This window comes from Haliotis rubra, unplaced genomic scaffold (assembly GCF_003918875.1).
Source record: "Haliotis rubra isolate DU_JTF1 unplaced genomic scaffold, ASM391887v1 Scf569, whole genome shotgun sequence".
Classification (NCBI taxonomy): Eukaryota; Metazoa; Mollusca; class Gastropoda; order Lepetellida; family Haliotidae; genus Haliotis; species Haliotis rubra.
In genome coordinates this window covers 514,189-539,020 of record NW_025767267.1, presented here as the reverse complement: position 1 = coordinate 539,020, position 24,832 = coordinate 514,189, and the positions used below count along the sequence as shown (strand labels likewise).

Below are 24,832 nucleotides of genomic sequence, written 5' to 3'. Positions count from 1 at the left end.
GGTTTCGCAGAGGAGGAATTGGATGATGATCTCAGTAGCAACAATAAGTCCTCCCCAAACAAAAGCGATTGTGAGGACCCTGAACTGAATGAAATCTCCAAAAAACTTAAAGAACTTGCTGCCTCAGATTCGGATGATGACAATCAAAAATCTCTAGAAGGTGATTGGTTGCCATTCCTGGTGCTTTTTGTAGTGGTCTGCATGTCATCACCAATGATTCTTGTCTCCCTTTTCTTTGTCTTGATTTTACTTCCTCTTTGTGTTCTTCTCCTTCTTCTGTGTGGTTTGTGATGCATACACTTAAATGGATGCAAACTAAATGCTGAACACATAAAAAAGTTGTCATAGTTCTTTTGGTACGTAAATAAACACATATACCACAGTTAATATGTTTCCTACACAATGCTACGCCCAACATATATATCCATATGACATCTCAGTAGTATTTGTGGATGTACTAAGTATGAGTAATGTTTTTAATTAGTCAATACATTTTTAAATGGAATTTAAAATATTCAAATAGCACAAGATATATGACCACTTACTTCAGTGTATTCAAGAAGTGACTAAAATACCAATTTGTATTTTAAAAATTTGTTGCTGAAACAATATTAGCGTGGTCATTATTTAAAGGTACTGAATCACAAGAGAAATCACTTGGTTAAAACTCGATCATTTCATTGAATCATTGGTCAAGGTACTCAACAAAGTATACCAATCAGCCCAGTTGTAAGATGGGTACCCAGAAGTATGTACAAATCTTGGAAAGTGCGTGTAGCGTTCCTGAGTGTGAGAATGCTTTCATTCAGTCTTTAAGCAGATATCATTTTGTGAATGCTTCCTTGTGGCACTTATGTTGATAAATTGCTTTCTGCTGATATTGATGTATCATGATTATCATTGTTATTCAGATTTCAACCAACCGAGTGTACTGATTGTGTTTCTATCGGGCTGAAGTATTGCTGGTCTAAATAATAATTATATTACTTGTGCATCTAGTATCCACCACAATCAGAAATTTGAGTTTAGTGTAGCTTCACTTCAGTTTGTAAGGAAAAAACTACTTGCCTGAAAACTAAACATATTTCTTCTAACAAATTAACTAATCAGAAAATATCTGAAAAAACCAGAAATAATTCTAGTTGTGTGTTTTATATCTTCTGATGATTTCCGATAGTTTTATTGCTTCAAATGTTTCCGTAGTATTCTTTCCGTCACTTTTCCACACTAATCTTTTTAGCAGTTTTCAATTTCCGTTTTAGATCATGCACTGTTGACTTGCACGAGTTTTCCTAGAACATCTAGTTATTGCTTGTCCATTTTGCTGATGTTGCTGACAGTTGATTGACATGCAATTTCGTGCATGTTTCTAAATGTTTCAAGTGCGTAATATGTTTTTCTTAATGCAATTTGTTGCCTCAACACACAGCTCTAACAAATATTGTCTGCTTACAAGTGTTGTGAAGTCTCTGTTCGTTTATATATATATGTCATATTCTTTCTTGTTTGTTGAGACAACACACTTGATAATCGATTTCAATGTGTTGGTTTGAATTTCAGTTTGGGCATTTTCGGAGTAAGACAAAATAGGAAATATGTATAGTTCATGCTTATGTTGCTAGTTGTGAGGAAGTCGTCATCATTAATGATTCATTTAAACCATAGGGGAAATATCACCATGTTACCCTCAGAACATATTGAGTTAATTGTAGATTGACAGACATATATGTAAATTGCACCTATTTAGCTGGAGACTACCAACACTAAATGCCAAATCTAATGATTGCCATTATACAGCTATGTGCTCTGACAGTCTACGAACAAATTTTATTTGGATACTGTTTGGAGCCAATAGCTGTCAAAATAAGGAAATTTGATGGAAAAGTGTCAAATTCTTGTTCTTATTGGATTATTCTGTGTCTGAAATGACTTTTTGTATGAAGATCTAAGAAGACAACGGTTCTGATCAACACGGGAATGGTGTGAACTAAAGTGCGAGATATGTCACTTTGCGATATTGACGTGTCAAGATGATAAACATTTCAGGTTTCAGAGAGAAATAGACATAAGTATTCTGGAGTGTGTTCATGGATACGTAAATAGTTTTGTCAACTGATGTGGACGTTTTGCAAGAAACTGAACGGTTATTTGAAGGGAGGCATGACCACTGCTAATTTTAAAATGTGCTCCAGATTGAACTATGCAAATTCCAGGAGGTTGTATACACGGCAACAGTGATGCTCCATAGTGACGATGTTGATGTCATGGTGATGCAAATAATACTATTTTCCTGAAGAGAAGTTTTTTACTAAAAATCTCAGAATGTTGAAATATTGTTGTTACATTCCAGAAAAAGAAGATTCGGGAATGGAAAGCAACCGGGGTTCAAAGGTCAGTTTGTATACCTCATGTTTCATGTGTTATTTTATCAATTCATTTTCATGTCTTTAAAGAATTGTTGTCTTGGTTTTTCGTTTTTCTTTTTGTACCAATTCATTTGTTTGCATACCTGTTTATGATGTATTTATGCATCTGGGCCTCGTTTCACAAAGGGGGCGAGGCGGGTAGTCTAGTGGTTAAAGCGTTGGCTCGTTCACGCCGAAGATCCGGGTTCGATTCCCCACATGGGCACAATGTGTGAAGCCAATTTCTGGTGTCCCCCGCCGTGATATTGCTGGAATATTGCTAAAAGCGGCGTAAAACTAAACTCAGTCAGTCAGTCAGTCGTTTCACAAAGCTCTCGTAAGCCTAAGATCTCGTAACTTTTCTTGTAGCATTCAAATCTCCTATACTGTAACAAAGGAGGTACAAATGCTACGAGAAAAGGTACAAGATCTTAGGCTTACGAGAGCTTTGAGATACGGGGCCCTGTCTGCCAAATAATTAAATGGCCAAATATTCTGAAAACAAAAAGGGAATTACAAAACTGTAGAAGATAAGGGTTACTCATACATTCAGAAAAAGATGACAGAAGCTTTATATGAGGAACCTTAATGTGAAATGATAGTAGTTGTGGTTTGTTGTTTAACTCACCAATATTCCGGCAATATGACATTTGTCTGTGAAAAGCAAGTGAGGACCAGACAATCCAGTGATCAATGTCATAAGCATCGGTCAATGCAATTGGGATATGATGACATGTGTCAACCAAGTCAGCGAGACTGACCAACCTATGCCATAAGTTTCCTTTGACGACAAGCTTGGGTTACTGAAAAACAATTCTAACCAGATCTTTACAGGTGTAAAATGATAGAAAGTTGTATTAGGGATAAAACAGAACTCCGAGGTATTATTTGATAAAGTAAAGCATGAGGGAAACAGTGAGCAGCAATCCAGTTCATCAGGTTTTATTAAGGAAAAGTAAAACATCATACTCAGCCTTACTAGGCAAAAGTAAATAAATAAACCCTGATTTAGAATAGGGTATTCAGTAACCCATGCTTGTCATAACAGGGTCAGGTGATCGGGCTGTTTGACTTGGTTGATGCATGTCGCCAGGCTGTCATGAATACATGTACCATATATAAGTACAATATCTTTAGAGTGTTTCATGATAAGAGCAATTGTAAAATGATTGTATCTGACTCATAAACATTCCTGTTTTCCCCAGAATCAAAATGAAATTGCTCTTAGTGAAAGTCGCATGTCCTCACTGGCGAGGAAAGGCCCTATTCAAGTCTACTGTGCTAAATATTCCTATCGGCCATATGAACACTCACCCAATGACAATCCTGATGCGGAGCTACCACTCAACGCTGGAGACTACGTCCTGGTGCTGGGGGAGATGGATGAGGTGAGTGATGTACAGGTCCTGTAGGATGAGGTGTGTGATGTACAGGTCCTGTAGGATGAGGTGTGTGATGTACAGGTCCTGTAGGATGAGGTGTGTGATGTACAGGTCCTGTAGGATGAGATGTGTGATGTACAGGTCCTGTAGGATGAGGTGTGTGATGAGGTGTGTGATGTACAGGTCCTGTAGGATGAGGTGTGTGATGGTGAGATGTGTGATGTACAGGTCCTGTAGGATGAGGTGTGTGATGTACAGGTCCTGTAGGATGAGGTGTGTGATGTACAGGTCCTGTAGGACAAGGTGTGTGATGTACAGGTCCTGTAGGATGAGGTGTGTGATGTACAGGTCCTGTAGGATGAGGTGTGTGATGTACAGGTCCTGTAGGATGAGGTGTCCTGTAGGATGAGGTGTGTGATGTACACAGGTCCTGTAGGATGAGGTGTGTGATGTTCAGGTCCTGTAGGATGAGGTGTGTGATGTACAGGTCCTGTAGGACACAGGTAGGATTGTGATGTACAGGTCCTGTAGGACAAGGTGTGTGATGTACAGGTCCTGTAGGATGAGGTGTGTGATGTACAGGTCCTGTAGGACAAGGTGTGTGATGTACAGGTCCTGTAGGATGAGGTGTGTGATGTACAGGTCCTGTAGGATGAGGTGTGTGATGTACAGGTCCTGTAGGATGAGGTGTGTGATGTACAGGTCCTGTAGAATCAGTTGAAGCTAAGCCTGTAGGATGAGGTGTGTCGTGACCTCAGGATGAGGTGTGTGATGTACAGTTCCTGTAAGACAGTTCTTGGATGGGTGACCGTGTTTGGCAGCTTGACTCTTGAGATTTTCTAGGACTTAAGTCCTGCCACACAACAAAGCACATGTGATACATGTGGTCTCACCTTAGGCAAGTGAGTTTGTTCAAAACTTGCCTCTGTTCACCCAGCAGAAAATGGGTACCCAGTTGGATAAAGTCATGTGATTATAACCTTCTAGCGCCTAACAGGCAGCTTGTGTTATCCGGGGTAATAATAATCAGATTCTGGTTAAGCGCCATGAGCAATCACTTGGTGTTTGGAGACTGTGCGATATAGAAGATAACTTATTATTATTATTATTAATGTACAGTGCTTTTTGTACAAGGTTTGTGCATAGCAGAAACATGGAAGAGAACCTTTCTTCTGTGTAGTACTTTATTTGATAATTTGCAAATAGATCCATAATATTGTTATCATATGATCATGTGATTTAAGTTGCAATTCTTGTTTTTGGATACAAGTTAACAATCCTTTTTCTCTTCCAGGATGGGTTTTTTGAGGGTGAGCTAGTCGATGGACGACGGGGACTAGTTCCCTCAAACTTCATCGAGAAGGTGGCAGGTAGGACGGAAACGTGTTTTTACTGCTTTCACACTTTTTGATATCAATCCTCATTTCTAGACATAATAGTGTAGGGCTTAGAGCTTCATTTCGTTACTGGTTATGGCATCAGGTACAATATTCATCCACATAGCAATGCCTGCTTATGTTTCAATGTAGAGGGATTGTGAATGTTGAATATCTCAAGTAGTAATCTTTATGAATATAGGAACTATTTATGCATGCATAGTAGCTTTGTTCTCAAATACATAAGTACTGAATAGGTGGAATAGGGGAAAATTACACTTTAGAATAAACACATGTCATATTCTGTCAACCTATCAGAAATGCATTTTGATAATTTGTTATTTAAAAACAGATAGGGCTGTTTTTAGAGCTGTGACGATATATCGTAGTATCGATAATCGTGATACTTTTTCTGACAATAAATATATCGATGCTTTTTTCCGTATCGTGATATGTATCGTTGACCTTAAAATTGTGAATTTTCACCAGAAATTGACAGTTATGTCAAAATTTACACTGTTTCTTGTTATCAAAATACACTTTTTAAAGAAAATAACCAAAGATAGCATATCATGATATGCATCACATCGAAATCGTATCGTTCCATGATATCGTGATACGTATTGTATTGTGAAATTTCTGTATCGTCACACCTCTAGCTGTTTTAATTCTTCCAGTTTAAGTAATTTTGGGTATATTTTGATAGACAGCTTTTGAAAATATGTACAATATTACTTCATTAAAAAATCTTAACAGGATTTTATTGATGTTATTTTTATAAATACAATTTCTTCATATTCTATACATTTTTTATGGAATTTGGAATTTTTATCTCCATCCCATTACCAACCTACTTTCCTCTCTCCCACCTATCTTTTTCACCTCGACATATCGTAAATCAACTGTGGAAGTTATACCACTCAGTTTTTGCTAAGGACCAACAGAGTCCTGAGTCAAAGATGTGATCCTTTGCAAATGTTGAGTAAATTTTTTAGCTTGCAAATGCTATTGGCAGTTTTGAGATTTGATAGCAGTAGGCAGTTTATGACATTTGATAGCAATAGGCAGTTTATGACATTTGATAGTAATAGGCAGTTTATGACATTTGATAGCTCTGAATTCGTTCCAGCTTCATATGAGCTTCGTTGTTGCATGATTTATTTTGTCTCACAGAAGAAGATCTGTCGGACTTCCATGCTGCAATGGCTGTAGCTGGTCACCCCACTGATGATAGTAACGCCTCCAATATTCACCAGGAGTTAGAGTTTAACAGTAGCGATGAGATTGATAAGCTACGTTCTGATCTTACAGGTACTAGTCCCAAACATGATCAGCTAACGAATCAGGAAAAATATGATCATGCGATTACAAATCAGGAAAAATATGATCACGCGATTACAAATCAGGAAAAATATGATCACGTGATTACAAATCAGGAAAAGATGTAATCATGCGATTATATGCTACATATGATGAATAAAACAAATTTGACTGTTGATGAGACTGGTCATATACTGACCTGCAAAAGAAATGCAACTATACTATTTTGAAAACATACTGCTTGTAAAGAATGGAGTGGAAAGGAAATATACCGGTAGTTCATTTTTAGTTTCAATAGTCTTTTCAACCGTTTGGGCAAAATATATGTGGATGGAAGATATCTCGAATAATACACATCTTGTTGAAATTTGTGAAATGCTGTTTACATAATAACAACAATTTGTCCTTTGGGGTTATGAAGTAAGGTGCATTTCTTTTGGGGTTGAGTATTTTGTGAAAAATTATGAGGCACGGAGGATGTCTGATTTTTTTATGAATGTATTTTCAATTATGATAGGTGCAAGCTTTTGCATGTGCTTTGAACTTTCAAGATTAGATCACATGGTCTATCAGGAGACCTAGAGTAGAGATTTAGATTTTAGATATTTTACACAAAAACGTTATATGATTAAATTATATTTTTTATGCCTGCATTGACAGTAAGCTTTAATTTCATGCTTTTAAAAAGGGTGTGGTTTTCAGTACCTAAAGCAAACATCCATGCGGACTTGGGAATCGTTATACTTTATTTTTTTCTTGTTACATACATTGGTTTCTTGTTTGACGTTTATAAAGTATCTATAAATATTCCTAATTTTTGTAGTTCAGAAAAATATAGTTATAAGAGTGATTTTTCATATTGACAAATACAGAATAATGATTTCTGTTGTTCAAAATTTCCAGAGATATTAAAATCTATTATTTTGTTTGTTGGACTGCATTTGGAAATGATATCAAAAGAAAATGAATTATTTAATTTTGAATATTTTATATGAAACAATTATCTTCTCATTTATAATAAAATGTAATTCTACAAATATTTTTCAGCATATGAATTTAATTTTGGATCTTGCTAAAAGATATAAAAAAATAGATTGTTTATGTACGTATTTGTTTTTGCTACATCTGTGAATTTTGTTGAGCATGTGCTAATTTCCACCCAGAAGATGGGCGACGTCGCCTTGATGCCCATGGTGATCTCAGAAGTATGGACCAAGTAGACGAATCAAGTAATCCAGGTAACAAAGGTGGGCGTTGATGTGGCAGAATGAGTTGTCTTGTGTGTACATAATGCCGCACTAAATAATTGAGCAGCTATATGTAGGCAGTCTGTAAATAATTGAGTCAGGACCAGACAATCCAGTGATCAAAGATATGAGCATCAGTCAGTGCAGTTGGGATATGATGACATGTGTCAACCAAATCAGTGAGTCTGACCACCCGATCCCATTAGTCACCTCAATTGACAAGCATGGGTTACTGAAGACCAATTCTAACATGGATCTTCATCGGTCGCAGAATCAGACTTGTCTGAGAATATACATGATTATACTGAGCTACTAGAGTGAGTGAGTGAGTTGGATTTTACTCTGCTTTTAGCAATATTCCAGCAATATCACACCGAGGAAAACCAGAAATGGACTTCACACATTTTAGTTTTTACCCATGTGGGGAATCAAACCCAGGTGTGACGGGTAAACGCTTTAACCCCTGAGCCATTGCTTGTGTGCTTGTCAAGAGGCGACTAGCGGGATCGTGTGGCCATCTCGCTGACTTGGTTGACACATGTCAACGGTTCCCAATTGTGCAGATCGATGCTCATGCTGTTGATCACTGGATTGTCTGGTCCAGACTCGATTATTTACAGATCGCCACCATATAGCTGGAATATTGCTGAGTGTGGCGTAAAACTAAACTCACTCACTCATTGCTTTTTTTCTGAGATGAAAAGCGGACTTGACTGAGAGCATCATGGCTCATGAGCAGGCTCAGCGTTTGTGTTGCTGAAACCTGACGAGTTCCCTAGTTAAAAAGGCAGAAGTTTTAGAGATACCTGATGCCGAAGCTGGGGTTAAATGCGATTTGGGTAGGGACCGTAAACATACTGATGCATCATTACTAAAAATACGTCAGTCGTCACAGACTTGCTGTTATTTTAAATAACCTAACTCATCCAAGAAAAATATTTTATATCGTTGAATTCTAGGTTTTTGGACATTTTCACACAGCATTGCTTGTTTGGGCTGTAATGAGGTTGTGTCACACAGACATTGTTAATTTTTTAATCATGGCTTGCGTTTTTATTCAATATTCTTAATTAGTTTTATTTGTTTGAGTTGTTTTACAGTCGTTCGTGTGATTAGAGGGAAGGAATATTTCCTAAGTATTGTAAAACAACTATGAGGATAATTTATGAGAATTATTTGCATACTTTTGCCACCTGATAACATAGCCACACCTAATGTACTGTTCTATAATCAGGGATTTCAGGACACGAATTCCTGCATCCTATATGCATAAAAAATGACAATGGACGCAACAAAATATATTAGCACATCCACAGGGACTCAGAAAAAGTCTAAATACTTTTTGTAAAAATTCCTATCAAGTAACAATAAGTTATCACAGAGGTTGCTACTAGCTGGGTTATGGTATTATTTGCAATTTAATTACTGTAACAATGTGATGATCATGATACACACAATACAATAACTGTATTAATAATAATAATCAAGTGTCTGGAACCCCCATTTTGTTGTCCAGGACCCCTGAAAATTAAGAGTATGAGTCCCAGGGACCCTCAAATACAGGACTCCATGTAAATCCCTATATAATAGTCAGTTGTTTTATATTTTAGTGATTCCATTTCCACGGAACCTGTCCATTGATCGTCAACTGAGCAGTAGTGTCCTGCTGAGCTGGAAACCACCGGAGCATACGTCTGGCCTGGAGGTCTCATCATATCATATCTTCATTGACAAAGAATTCAAAACATCAGTGAGAGTCAGCGAGAGAACAAAGGCGCTAGTGGAAGGTGTTGATTCAAGAGATGTAAGATTTAGTGCTTGTGTTGTTCATTCAAAGTTTGTCTTGTTTACATTTCTGAATTTGGATGGAAATTGCTCTGACTGTCATATATGACAGGTTGATCATGTCAACTGTGATTTCTGTAAGTATAGAATTAAGGTGAAATTGAGATTTTTTAATGTCGTACTTTAGAATATATAGCTCATATGACGATGTGCATACGTGTGTATTAGTGGCTTGTACTAGCCCAGCTAGGTTTTATAGTGCTAGCTCACTCAGATACCATGAGGTAGTGAAGCATGAATACCCCACTCAGACACATTATACTGACTACTAGCCGACCAGTCCTTGTTGTACCCATTAATGCTGAGCACCAGGCAGGGACCAACAAGTACCATATTTTAACGTCTTTTGGTATGACGCGGTTGGGGATCGAACCCATGACCTTCCACTCTCCGGGCAGACGGTCTAACCACTACACCACGGAGGCGGTTTGTAAATATAGATGTTTGATGACATGTGTATGTGATGAGTACGCAACAGCTATGGTTTTAATGACAATATTGCTGTTGTAATGACTCCACAACATTTGCTATAATAGTATGCCTAATTTTTGGTTTGGTTTGTTGTTTTACCCGCACTCAGCATTATTCCAGCTATATGGCGGCAGTCTGTAAATTATCGAATCTGGACCAGACAATCCAGTGATCAGCAGCATGAGCAATCCACACAATTGGGATACGATAACATGTGTCAACCAAGTCAGCGAGCCTGACCTCCAGGACCTGTTAGTAATGAGAGTACAGCTGCGTTGATAACGCGGTATGGCTGTTCTAATGCCACTGAAACAGCCTTAGAATCAGCATAACGATAGTGGTTTTGTTTCCAGATTCATCGGATCTCGGTGCGATGTGTGTCTAACAAAGGCCAGTCAGCAGACGCACATTGTACAGTCCTAGTTGGCAAAGGTAAACAGGATACTATTTACATAAAACAACTTCTTGATCTTCAAAACATGCTGTTGATGTTCAGCATTTGTTTGGAACATGCATTGTCCATGCTGTAGTGAGTGAGTTTAGTTTTACGCCGCACTCAGCAATATTCCAGCTATATGGCGGCGGTCTGTAAATAATCAAGTCTGGACCAGACAATCCAGTGATCAACATCATGAGCATCGATCTGCGCAATTGGGAACTGATGACATGTGTCAACCAAGTCAGCGATCCTGACCTCCAGGACCTGTTAGCAGGGGAGACTCTATAAAGGGAGTGGTCACTCCTCGAGAAGCTCTAAGCTATGCCTCATTTCGTCAAGTGACCAGTGCAGCCAATATGGCGGCAGCGTAGTTTTAAAGATTGAGCCGGTTTATTTTCAACAGCTGATTACATACGCTGAGTGTTGTGACAACTGAAAACCTACATGTAGAAGATAAGTTACCTATTCTGTCACTTCATTTTAAGTCAAATACTTGTTATTAGTGTCAGTATAAGTACAGTAGCTTTGTAGTAAAGTTTCAAGTGGGCATGTTGTAGCTCACTGGCTTCAATTCTCAGTACACAGCGAAGAAAGACTAACTTATATCGCTAAAAACTTCTTTCACATATTCGTTTAAGTTTTAGAGGGGAAATATACCTTTTGTTAAAAGGTGTTTGCAAGTAATAGTGATATTTTTATAACTAAAAAAATTTGTTAGGGTGTATTTGAGGGTGTGTGAAAATATGACATATCGCCGATCTGCCATTGAAATACTACAGGGCGTTGTTTGAGTGTTTCTAGTTAGTGTTCAAAAACATCTTTCACATACACCTTCAATTTTTATGAGGGAATATACCATCAGGTGAAAGGTGTTTGCAAGTAATAGTGATAGTTTATAATTTAAAAAAATTGTTAGTGTGTATTTGAGGTGTCTAAGAAATATGACATATCGCCCGATCTGCCATTGAAATACTACAGGGCATTGTTTGAGTGTTTCTAGTTAGTGTTCAAAACATCTTTCACATACACCTTCAATTTTTATGAGGGAATATACCATCAGGTTAAAGGTGTTTGCAAGTAATAGTAATAGTTTTATAATTTAAAAAAAATGTTAGTGTGTATTTGAGGTGTGTGAAAATATGACATATCGCCCGATCTGCCATTGAAATACTACAGAGTTGTTTGAGTGTTTCTAGTTATTGTTCTAAAACATCTTTCACATATACCTTTAATTTTTTATGAGGGAATATACCATCAGGTGAAAGTTTTTGCAAGTAATAGTGATAGTTTTATTTCTTTTTTTGTTAGTAGTGTGTATTTGAGGTGTGTGAAAAATATGACCTATTGCCGATCTGTTCTGATCGCCATTGGTGCTTGTGATGCTTGAGTGTTATAGTTCTAAAACTTCTTTCTTTCTTGTTGATCTTAGTATTTGACAAAACTGGAAAGGTGTTTACAAGCTTTGTGATAGTTCTAAACTTTCTGTTCTTGAGGGGTCTGTGACAGTGTCAGTTAACATTCTGTTAATGCCCATGTCATTCCACACATGCAATAAGATATCTGAATTAGTTACTAATGTAAAAAAATGTCTCAAGTAGATTTTTATAAAAGGACAGCTGATGTTAACATGTGTTCTACCGATAGTTTTCGCGTTCTTTAACATGTTTGGGGAGGGATGGCCGTGGTGTATCATTTATTCTTTCATTCATTCACATATGTTCTTTTTCTTTTGTTCTTTTTCTTAATTTCTTTCATTCATTCACATAAAATTCTTGCTCTTAATTAATTCATTCATTCATTGTAAAATTCCGACCTATACAATACACTGGCTGAAGTACTGTTAAAAGCGCGGTCGAAGTTGCGCTTGGGAGCGAAACAAGTCACTGTGTGCGTTGGAGCATGGCCGAGGCACCGTTAATTAGTACAAATGGTAAAGAAAGCAAGGGAGTGACCTATCCCTGTTGTAGAGTATACCTGCTGTTAGTAATGAGGAGTACAGCAGCGTTGATATAGCGGTATGGCTGTTCTAATGCCACTGAAAGAGCCTTGAATCAGCATTAACGATAGTGGTTTTGTTTCCAGATTCATCGGATCTCGGTGCGATGTGTGTCTAACAAAGGCCAGTCAGCAGACGCACATTGTACAGTCCTAGTTGGCAAAGGTAACAGGATACTATTTACATAAAACAACTTCTTGATCTTCAAAACATGCTGTTGATGTTCAGCATTTGTTTGGAACATGCATTGTCCATGCTGTAGTGAGTGAGTTTAGTTTTACGCCGCACTCAGCAATATTCCAGCTATATGGCGGCGGTCTGTAAATAATCAAGTCTGGACCAGACAATCCAGTGATCAACATCATGAGCATCGATCTGCGCAATTGGGAACCGATGACATGTGTCAACCAAGTCAGCGATCCTGACCACCCGATCCCGTTAGTCGCCTTTTACGACAAGCATAGTCGCCTTTTATGACAAGCATGCGTTGCTGAAGACCTATTCTACCCCGGATCTTCACGGGTCTCCATGCTGTAGAGTAAAGTGATAGCATTCACAGAGATTCAGTAAAGTTGAGTACATTCATGTTAAGTATACTTTGGTGAAAATAAGAACATTTTGGTGATGTTTATTACATTTTGGTGAAGTTATATACATTTAGTATGGTGATGTTAACTAAATTTCAGGTGATGTTTATTACATTTTGGTGAAGTTATATACATTTAGTACATTTCGATGATGTTAAGTGTATGTGGTACGTGATTGTCAGGACCTGACAGTGTCCACAAGGTCATCAGGGAAGACTTCTACTTTAATCTCCTTTAGTTTATTATACAAATAAATATTGATTACTAAGTCAGCCATGTTTCTTGTAGATGCCACCCCAACACCCTCTGAGTTGAAAGTGTTTGACATCACTGCCAACTCTGCAACCGTTTCCTGGTTGCCTGGCAACAGCAACTACCAGCATTCCATAGCTGTGAATGGGAAGGAAGTCCGCGTCGTCAAACCCAGTGTTTGCAGACACACTCTTACAGGTATGTATGCCTGAATAGTGTTGGGAATTGTTTGAAATCTCATAATTGATGATTGGTTCAATACCAACGACCATTATTATTATTTCAATTAATTGGACCACCACTAGTATGTATGCCTGAATAGTGTATATGTAGCAGATAGTATTTATCCATTGATCTGAAACAAGATGGCCGCCTGCAAGGACGGGACATTATGGACTGTTTGATGATATAGGGTTAGCTCGGGCAGTAATGTGTTTATTCCTCCTCCAGGGCTGGCCCCTAATGCAGTACACAAGGTGACGGTACAAGCCAAGAGTCTGACGGCCACATACGAGGATGAGAAGAATCAAAAGAGGAAAGAGATGCTATCTGCCAGCATTGAGTTCAAAACAGTTGCTGGAGGTGAGCTACGAGTGCACATGATCTATAATTAATCAATTCCTTCTGTGCCCCACTTTGATGTGTTTCAGTATTATAGTATGACCAGAAATTATTGAGAATTTTAGGTATATGTTTAATTGGATTTCTAGTATAAACAACCTTGACTAGCTATCAAGTGCTTGGTTTCATTCAAGAGAGACAACTCCGTTAATCCTTTTTCATTTGTTTGTGAAGAGTAATCCCCCTTTGTTTACTTGCTAGCAGACGACGTTTTCAGTGATCCTCAGTATGGATGATTTAGAGAAGAGGAAGTTGATTTTAAAGTATTATAACAGGGAAATCAGATCAGCTAAAGTGATTTCAAGTAGAACAGGCATCCCTTTGTCCACTGTTTATCGTGTTTTGAAAAATATTGCAAATGGATATGGCATGGAGCACCAGGGAGGCGCAGGTAGGCCCAGAAAATTGATTGTCGGTGACAGGAGGCAGCTTGGTATTCTTGTTTCTAAAAACAAACGAAGGAGTTTAGAAAACTTAAGGCTGGATATGATTGATAGAGGAACTGTGGCTGTTTGTAAGGAGACAATTAGAACTGAGCTGCATGCAATGGGTTGGCAGAAAAGTCGAGGAATTCCATCACCGATCATGAAACCTGAACAAAAGGAGCGAAGGTTGAACTGGTGCTTACAGCATAGAAATTTTAACTGGGACAATGTGATTTTCTCAGATGAAAGTTTTGTGTGGCTGTTTCATAATACACTGAAATTCTGGACCAAACAAACTTAAAAACCTTTGTATCAGCCCAAAGTACAGTCCGAAATTTAGCGTGTGGGGGCAACGCCTCTGTGTATTTGAAGGGAATATGAACAGTGAGCGGTACACAGATATTCTCGAGGGACATTTACTTCCATCTGCTCACGTGTTCTATGGAAATTATTGGATTTTCCAGCAGGACAACGACCCAAAACATCGTTCAAAGCATTCACAGGCCATTTCGGACCCAAAATATGACATTATTAGATTGGCCAAGCTATAGCCCTGACCTAAATCCAATAGAAAATGTTTGGGGACTTATGAAGGAAAGTGTCAATAAGAAAAATCTGACAAATATTGCTGAAATGAAAGAAGACGTGGTCCGATATTGGGACAGCATGGACCACGACTTTCTAACTTCTTTGATCAGTAGTATGCCCTGCCGCATTGAAGCCTGCATTGCTGCCCATGGTGACTTGACAAAATACTAACTGTTCACCTGTCTTTTAATCTGGAGTTATGTTCTGCTTATATTCACATTTAATACGTGAGTACTGAGTGAAAAAAATATAAAAAATTACAATCTTTAAATTCTCAATAATTTCTGGTTGTACTGTAATAAAACAAACTCGAAAAGTCAGTTATGAGCATATTGTAGAAGCAAATATGTCACAGAAGAGTTACCTACCTTGATGACTCTTCCTTTTAGTTATCTCCCTTTCATGTATCTTTTCAACAGCAACTGTCTATGCAAAACTTTCAAACTTGGGTATGTTTCTCAGGAAGCTGAGAATGCAGTTTCAATGCATTGTTACACTTGAGGCCCAACAATGGTGGAAGGTTAGCCTTGTGGTTAAAGTGTTTGCTTGTCATGCCTCTGACTCGGGTTTGATTCCCGACCTGGGTACTTTGTCTGAAGGCCATCTTTGCTGTTGGAATATTGCTAAAAGTGGAGTCAAACCGTCATCAATCACTTGCATTTGGTTTTAAGACTTTATGAATGTGTTTTTTCATTGCCCTTGTTTTGTCTATGTCAATGCAAACTTAAATACTGACATCGTACAGTGTTTCATGTTGTGTGTGGGTAACACAATGGAAGTATACATAACCTCACCCTCCTAATGTCTGCACGTCTTACCCCCAGGGCTTCCGGACCCACCCCTCAATGTTCAAGTGGAGGCAGGTCCCCAGGAAGGCACCCTGCTCCTAACATGGCTGCCGGTTACCATCAACACTTCCGGCTTCTCTAACGGTGCTGTTGTCATGGGATACGTTGTGTATGCCGATGGTCACAAGGCTAAGGAAGCCAAGGGACCAACAAGTGAGTTGTGGGATTCCGTTATGGTGTGCTTTGTTGTAGACCATGCTCGGCCCTTACATGGTTTAACCCGTAAAGATCTGGGTTAGAGTTCGTCTTCAGTAACCCATGCTTGTAGTTAGAAGCTAGGAAGACGGGATCAGGTGGTTAGGCTGGATTTGAAAGTACTGAATGCTGATCGTTGTTAACATGTCATCAATTATCCCAATTGTATAGATCAATGCTTATGATTTTGATCACTGGATTGTTTGGTCCAGTCTCAATTATATACAGACAGTCGCCATACAGCTGGAATATTGCTGAGTGCAGTGTTAAACAATAAAACAATTAATAATAAGTGTTTTTGTATAGCACCTTATATCCAATCACCAATTGCTTGCTCATGAGCTGAATAAACAAACAAACAAAACCTGATCATGTGTCCAGTGTTTCACCAAAGTTGTAAAGGTCTAAGACCTCATGGGTCTGTTGTTCAAGGTCTGTTGTTCAAGATCTGTTTATCACTTCCAGATGACCACATTGTGCTTGGTGCTGAAGATTTCAAGGGCTTTATACCAAAACAGCTGACAGTCCGAACTTTGACCGTTGATCGGAAAGAGTCTGCAGATTCCAGTGTTGTTCGCCTTCCTCATAATTTAATCAAAGAAGTCACCGCGAGGGCTGCCAAAAATGTCGCCAGTGAAGTGATGTCAAGGTCATCCCATACGCACAGGGTAAGCTTTTAGGAGAAGCATGCAACTGACGTCTATGTCAGGTCATCAGGGGCGGTGGGGTAGCCTAATGGTTAAAGCGTCCGCTTGTCACGCTGCAGACCTGGGTTCGACTACCACTTTTATTCGTAAGTTTAACAAGGTCCTGTGGAATTTGTTTGGAGTTTAACAATCCTGAATTATGAAATATGTTTTCAGGTTATGGAATGCATGAATTTTTTAGAACAATGATTTACATCTTGTGTTTAAAAATGCCTCAAAGCCTGTTTAGTCCAACCAACTTAAAAAAATTGAAATGTTAAAAAATTAAAGCCCAGAATAATAATCATAATTTTTAGAATATTTAATTAAATATGTTGGAAATTTATCTTAAAAGTTAAATCAAAATCAATTAATTTTGGTTAATTATGAAGGGAAACAAGAATCAATGAATTTGAATGCGGAGGAATATGAGCAGTTTCAGACCTAGAGATATGAATTGTTTTCTCATAAAACTCATACACCTCCGAAGAAAATGATATTGCCTTGTGGGATTGTGCACAATACACACATTAGGTAGTTGAATGAATTTGCACTTTTAGAGGTTTTGCGGTAAAATGGTTTTTTACTGTTAGAAATCTTTGAATTCTTCAAGCATGTTCTTTTTTTAAATGCAAGGATAATCTTTGAATATCACAAGTAAAAGTTATCTATCAATTTTGTTAACAGCGTAGAAAAATGACCCCATATCACAGAAGGTTTCATGTAAGTGTGTCTACTTCGAATCACAACTCAGAGGATCGGGGAAATAGTATCAAAATCTATTTTAGGCATGCGTAAATGGGAGATGATGGAAATCAAATTCCATGTGTACTTCAAATAATAATACATGTATTTAATGGTCTGGTTGATTAGTCTCAGGCCAAAAAATTAATTGTTTGTGTTGACGCATTTATTTGTGGGCTGAGTTGTGATATATTATTTGATATTTTTTAAAATATTTGAATCATCTTTGTATTCCTGCCCCAAACTTGAAGATTATTTGACCCTTAAGTTTGGATCATATTCTTTCAGTGTTGGTTCATGCCCAACTTTCAAAAATATTATATTTATATTTCACCCTTTTTAATTAAATTATTCAATTTACAAAATGCTTTTTTTCAGGATTTAACCCATATTATTATACCCATATTAGAGTGCTAGGCCAAGGAAGTTTAAGTTTATGAAGTCAAACATTTATATCATCTTAGTTGTATTTTCATGCCGTAATCTATTAATTATTTCACATTTAAAGAATAGTAATTCTTTTTGTTTTAGATAATTATTGTTTATTTTTAAATATATCCAATAGAAAATTGCATTGTTTAATTAAATGAAAAAATAATAATACATTAAGGAAAAAATAGTTTTCATCTCCAGATTTCATATTGAGAATTTAAAAAAACAATATGAACAGATAAAATGGGATCTTTCAACCATTTCCATAAATTAATCTGTCTGAAATTCCATCAAGTAGGTTATATATTTCTGTTGATTTTTATAGACATTTTAATGGATTAGATAAGGAATCATTTCCATATAAAAAATACCCGTCCATCTGTTTCTATGTTTTTGATATACCCTTGGCCTAGCACAGTAGATACTGATGGTTTGGGGTTCTTTTAATCTATATCCGCACGTTCTCCTTTTCTGAAGAGCTCCAAGTCCCCAACAGGAAATAGTGAGAATGCTGGGAATGATACTGATGAGGAGATTGAGGCTGCGTTTCGGGAAGCGCAGGAAGCTGGCGAGCAGCTGTCAATGGTGGGTTACGTGGGAGAGCATTCTGACCAATCAGAAACAAGTATACATTCTCTGCTTCCGATGTGGAAACTTTCAAAATTTCATCAGTGCATGCGTCACAAATAATTTGAATTTAAATGACTAAATGATTTCTTCTTAACTCAAATCTGTGAAAAACAAAGGTAATTCAATTAAGTGTGATCTAACAATTGTATATTGTTGTCATGGAAACTGAATCAAGTGCAGATGGTGGAAGTGCAGTAAAATCATGGGTGATGGATGCCTTGTTGTCATGGTAACCACGCGATAATAATCAAGCACGAACCCCTGTAACATGTCATATGGTGTGAATTCGGATAGCGCTCTCTCTCCGTCTAATGTCGGAATGGCTACATATTGTCCTTGTCAATGTCCATGTCCATCAAAGGTCCCAATCAAGTGCCTCGGTCTTTCCTCTCCGTAATCCTTGTCTAGTTAGAGCCAGAATTAACCCTCTGTAAGTCAAGTATACATAATTTTAGTGTTAACCCAACTTGTAACTCTTAATCCCACATTCTTTACCTATACTAACAATTCTCTATATAGTTTTCTTTGAAATTTCCTTATTTTATTTCTTATATATTTTTTATGCATGACCTTAATTTTTATTTGCCAGCATGGAAGTTTGTTTTTTACATTCGCATGCTGAGATCAATTCGTTTGTGCATGGTCTGGTTGTTTTGGCTTCACAATTATATTTTTATTGTTTTTATTGATTTATGTATTCAATAAATTTTATTAACGCAGAGTCCAGAAAATTCAAATTACGCGGACCCGTACATTGAAAGTAGCAGCTCTGAGCTCTCTGATATTCCTGAAGTGGAAGAGGATTTGATTGGTGCAGAGGAGACCAATCAGAACGCAGATGTCTCAGGACATTCCCTCTCATTGGTTGCTCCCTATGCTCAAGCAACCAATCAGGTTAGACTTCAGTTGATTGCGAAGTGGGATCTTCAGGTTGAATTAAGAGTCGTCAATAATTATCTCCCTTGTCTCATCACTTTTTGCATGCCTGATTTCAAATTGTCAGCAAAACTATGTTTTTTTATGCAAATGTTTGATTTCTTGAAGTGTTTAGTTTTGAATCTTTTCCAGTATAGTTTTAATTTTTTAGAAAATATTAGTACTCTAAACTATAGTTACTATGCCTATCATTCATTGTACATCAGAAATATTATGTTAATCATTATCATAATACCAGTATTAACAATACTACAACCCTTAGCACAGAACCATGTTATCTCAAAAGACCTTGATTCTTTTCTACTTTTTCAAGGGGATTTTCAAATTTGACTTTGGACATGAAATTTCAAAGCTTTTTTTAATGTTTCACTTTTGAACTTTCATTTTGGTTATATATTTAAAAAATAAGATTATGACCAAAATCACTCTGAAAAAGAGGAAATAATTGAAGATCTTTTGACACAGTCCCCACAATTAATCAGATATCTGCTAAAAAATATGAACTTTGCAAATAAAATATCAAAGAAGAGCTTTAATAATCACTATAACAATTACATTGGCTTGCTTTTCTAACATTGGATTTTTAGGGAAATTATCAAAATCCAATTTTTTCAAATTCTAACCAAAGCTCTCTGAAATGACAAAATTTGAAAGTGTTTTTTCTTTAAATAATAGTTAGAAAAAAATACTTTCAAGTCCACTGTCAGATCATTCTACACAAAATATTGATTTTTTTTAGCATAGTAAATGTACATGTGTTCCAGGGACGACGAAAGATGTCATGTGACTTTTATATGTTGTAAGAATAATTAATCATTTCTTTGAATGTAAATAACTTTAGGTGGACGAGAGAAAATCTCCGAAGCCAGCACCAAGGAAGGTTGGAATTGTTGGATCATCGCCAAACAGTGATCCCTCGTTTCAGAGGGAGGATCCCCCTGGGAGCGATAAAGTGTTGCCCGCACAGCGGAAAATACCGGCTATAGGTAATCATAAAGTCACATTTATACATCCTGAAATACTTACCTGGGAAAATAGGTAATGAAATATTTGTCAGGAATATGTCCACCTTTGGTAATGACAGATTTTGTGGTATCTGTTGGGTCAGAGGTTTCAGGACCATGTGTCTTATTTATATTTTGTGCACTTATCCTAAATCATTTGTCGTTCTTATTTGAACCCAAATAGACTATAGTACTAAAGAGGGCCAACTTGCAATGAGCAATTTTACCACTTAGATCATCATCATTAATAAAAGGGAAGAAACCAGCTATAATTTACTGCCAGGAACATCACATTTGCAGATCATCACATACTTTATTCCCAGGAATATGAATCATCACATACTGTATTGCGAATCATCGGAATATGCACATATTTTATAGCCAGAAATATGAATCATCAATATGCCAAATATGAATCATCACATATTTTATTGCCAGGAATATGAATCATCACATATTTTATTGCCAGGAATATGAATCATCACATATTTTATTGCCAGGAATATGAATCATCACATACTGTTGCCAGGAATATGCCAGGAATATGAATCATCACATACTGTATTGCCAGGAATATGAATCATCACATACTGTATTGCCAGGAATATGAATCATCACATACTTTATTGCCAGGAATATGAATCATCACATACTGTCATCACAATGCAGGAATATGAATCATCACATACTGTATTGCAGGAATATGAATCATCACATATTTTATTGCCAGAATATGAATCATCACATACTTTATTGCCAGGAATATGAATATTGTCATCACATATTTATTGCAGGAATATGAATCATCACATACTTATTGCCAGGAATATGAATCATCACATATTTTATTGTCAGGAATATGAATATTTTATTGCAGGATATGAATCATCATTGCCAGGAATATGAATCATCACATACTTTATTGCCAGGAATATGAATCATCACATACTTATTGCCAGGAATATGAATCATCACATACTTTATTGCCAGGAATATGAATCATCACATACTTTATTGCCAGGAATATGAATCATCACATACTGTATTGCCAGGAATATGAATCATCACATACTGTATTGCCAGGAATATGAATCATCACATACTGTATTGCCAGGAATATGAATCATCACATACTTTATTGCCAGGAATATGAATCATCACATACTTTATTGCCAGGAATATGAATCATCACATACTTTATTGCCAGGAATATGAATCATCACATATTTATTGCCAGGAATATGAATCATCACATACTTTATTGCCAGGAATATGAATCATCGCATACTTTATTGCCAGGAATATGAATCATCGCATACTTTATTGCCAGGAATATTAATCAACCAGTGCATTAATATTTTACCTGGAATACCCTCCCAATGTACTTCAAGATGATACATGCTATGTCTATATGCTAATGAGTTATGCATGTTTAAGATAGTATGATGTTAGACCGCCAACAATTAAATTTCATGTCTTACAGAGTTTCTTGGTCATGAAGCCAAGAAGCAGGAATGGCAAACATGCTTCATTTGTTAGATGATAAAATATGTTGTGTGTCCATATTGATAATAGCACAACAATTATGTTGGTCTTCAGAAATCACCCGTGATAGCAGTACGGAAAGGGGAACATCATTTGAAGATGATTCTGAAAATATTCCAAAGCGGAGCTCCTCGTTTGATCCATCGGAGAAGTCTGAGACTTCTCGGAACACTCCGCCTGTGGTGTCAAGGAGGAGGGCGTCTCCAGGTCAGAACTTCAATGTTGATGCCGACAAAAAGGATTTCCACGATCGCAAAATGACCACACCTACTTCTGCTGACTTTGACAGATCACGTGATCATGGGTCACCGAGAGGTCAAACTCCGATCAAGTCAAGGCGAATAAGTCCACAAAGTCCCAGCTTCAGAGAAAACAGGAGTACGCCCAATGAAAATGGCCATGGCCATGACCTTGACTTTGATGAGAATGGAGATGTGGACTCAATTTCAGGGGAGATAAATCCTCCGGTGGATGACAACACGATACGACTGTTTATTGCTTTGTTTGATTATGATCCCCATGTGATGTCACCAAATATGGATGGTGCTGATGAAGAACTACCCTTCCGTGAAGGTCAAATAATTAAGGTATGTTCATCAAGGAATTTGTCGTTTTAAACTAACTTCCCTAGGGAACAGTTGGTTATGAACAGCAGTACAGTAAAATGCATCTTTGCAGATGACATCATTGTTATCCATTATGTCATTATGTCACAGTCAAATGATGTCACTTATCTCTTCGCAATTGAAACTGGTAAGTTCTACGTTTCATTCTCTGGGCAGTGGTAGTTCCTCGGTTGATGCCTGCCATTGTATCTGAATTGCATTGATTGATGGTCATGATTATTTGTCTGGTCATGATGGGAATATTGTACTAATTACTATCCCAGGAAGATCCGGGTTAGAGTTGGTCTTCAGCAACCCATCCTGGTCATAAGAGGTGACTAATGGGATCGTGTGATCAGGCTCGCTGACTGGGTTGAAACGTGTCATCGGTTCCCAATTAGCGGTTAGAGTTGGTCTTCAGCAACCCATGCTTGTCATAAGAGAGAACTAACGGGATGCGTGTGATCAGGCTCGCTGACTGGGTTGACACCTGTCATCGTTTCCCAATTGCGGTTAGAGTTGGTCTTCAGCAACCCATCCTGGTCATAAGAGGTGACTAATGGGATCGTGTGATCAGGCTCGCTGACTGGGTTGAAACGTGTCATCGGTTACCTATTGCATAGATTGATGCTCCTGTTGTTGATCACTGGATTGTCTGGTCTAGACTCGATTATTTACAGACCTCCGCCATATAGCTGGAATATTGCTGAGTGAGGCATGAAACTACATACCAACCATCATATTCATGAATATTCATGAGTGCAGTAATGAAAATGAATGAACAAACAAAACTCTTGAAACCCACATGATGTGTGCCGGCTGCCTGGTGTACTTCTTCTGCGTGGTTGTGAAGTATGAAGTTCTCTTTATGATTTTGTTCAATATAGATATATGGTGAGAAGGATGCAGATGGGTTCTATCGGGGCGAGTGCAATGGCCACTTGGGTTATGTCCCTTGCAACATGGTGTCTGAAATCCACATAGATGATCCTGAACTCATTGACCAGCTGCTCAAGGAAAGTCAAGGAAATCCAGTCAACAAGTCGCAGTTGCCTCAAGGTAGGTGTCTGCTTTAGGTTGACCTTCACAGTCCTGGATCATGATCTTAGGCCAGACCAATTTTATTTCTTGTTTTACGGATTTTTGTCCTCAGAAAACCTTAAGGCACGAGGGGAAAAAAATAAAAATTAATAAATGCTAAAAGTATTTTACTTTTGGCAATTTATGAAGTGTATGGGTCAAAACACAATATAAAAAAAACTTTTCTTGTAAATTTACAATTTTGACCAATAAAACATTAGGATTTTATTTTTTGAACAGGGAAAATGAACTTTTATTTTTTTTCTTATTCTTGAAAAAATACGACCAGTGGATCCTTAAAACAGGAATAAAATTGGTCTGGCCTTACCTAACATTTTCAAAATGGTGAACCACCACCAGAATCTTTGAAGTAGAGGCAAGGCTGGGTATAGGGGTCCCGTCTATCCCGAAATCTCTACAGGAGAGAGTCATTGGGCTGTGGGGACCATTGATCCCAGGAACTGCTGCTTGAAACCATCACTGACTATTGGAACACACAGGAAAGTCATTGTGGTTGTGTCGCTAGTCTGTCTCACAGTCCCTGAACCACATTATTGTCTCTTCTCCCAAGCCTTTTTCTGCAATGCAAAAGCTCTAAATAAAGCAAGTCTAAATCTGAATCTCCTAGGTCACTGAGGCTCCTTGCCAGTATAAATGGAGTTATTTGTTTGTACCAGAAGTATAGTGTTCTTTTTGTTCCTTGGATTCTCCCCAAAAGACAAGCAGTGGGTTGTGGGGATGTTTTCAGCATCAGAATCCCAAAGGGGAGACAAGTATGAGCGCTTTGGACTCCAATTTTCCTCCAATTGTTATCATGTATTCTCTAATGATAACTCCCTGTTTGTTGTTCATGTTCCTGTTTGTGGATAATTTCTTTGGTTATGATGACAAATGCTTCAGGTATCACTGATATTATTGTCACTGACTCATGAGAAGGTTCTTTCAAACTCATTCCCTCTGGAAGATTTGTGTCCATGCTTCTCCCTGTGTGAAGATCTCAGTGAGAACTGTTTGGGTTAGAGGTGATCGAGGTGAGGTGAAATTGGGTTAAACGTCGTTGCTTGAGAATATTTATCAGCTTCATATGACGAATGTATGCATGTGTATATGTATGTGCGGCTGCTTGTACTAGCCCAGACTTAAGCTGGTTTTATAGTGCTAGCTCACTGAGAT

At 37.6% G+C, this 24,832-nt stretch overlaps 1 protein-coding gene across 1 annotated transcript in view; it reads left to right on the top strand.

Moving 5' to 3' along the window:
* LOC124254225 (RIMS-binding protein 2-like) overlaps positions 1-24,832 on the top strand; it is a 171,066-nt gene that overhangs the window by 138,735 nt on the left and 7,499 nt on the right. The window contains exons 12-28 of the mRNA XM_046688114.1: positions 2-160; positions 2,351-2,391; positions 3,611-3,793; positions 5,082-5,157; positions 6,337-6,474; positions 7,647-7,730; positions 9,341-9,534; positions 10,400-10,478; positions 13,357-13,518; positions 13,771-13,902; positions 15,779-15,955; positions 16,463-16,665; positions 18,337-18,444; positions 19,210-19,383; positions 20,267-20,411; positions 22,029-22,561; positions 23,467-23,638. Of these exons, the coding sequence (XP_046544070.1) occupies positions 2-160; positions 2,351-2,391; positions 3,611-3,793; positions 5,082-5,157; positions 6,337-6,474; positions 7,647-7,730; positions 9,341-9,534; positions 10,400-10,478; positions 13,357-13,518; positions 13,771-13,902; positions 15,779-15,955; positions 16,463-16,665; positions 18,337-18,444; positions 19,210-19,383; positions 20,267-20,411; positions 22,029-22,561; positions 23,467-23,638 (2,760 nt within the window). The remainder of the gene's footprint in view (position 1; positions 161-2,350; positions 2,392-3,610; positions 3,794-5,081; positions 5,158-6,336; positions 6,475-7,646; positions 7,731-9,340; positions 9,535-10,399; positions 10,479-13,356; positions 13,519-13,770; positions 13,903-15,778; positions 15,956-16,462; positions 16,666-18,336; positions 18,445-19,209; positions 19,384-20,266; positions 20,412-22,028; positions 22,562-23,466; positions 23,639-24,832) is intronic.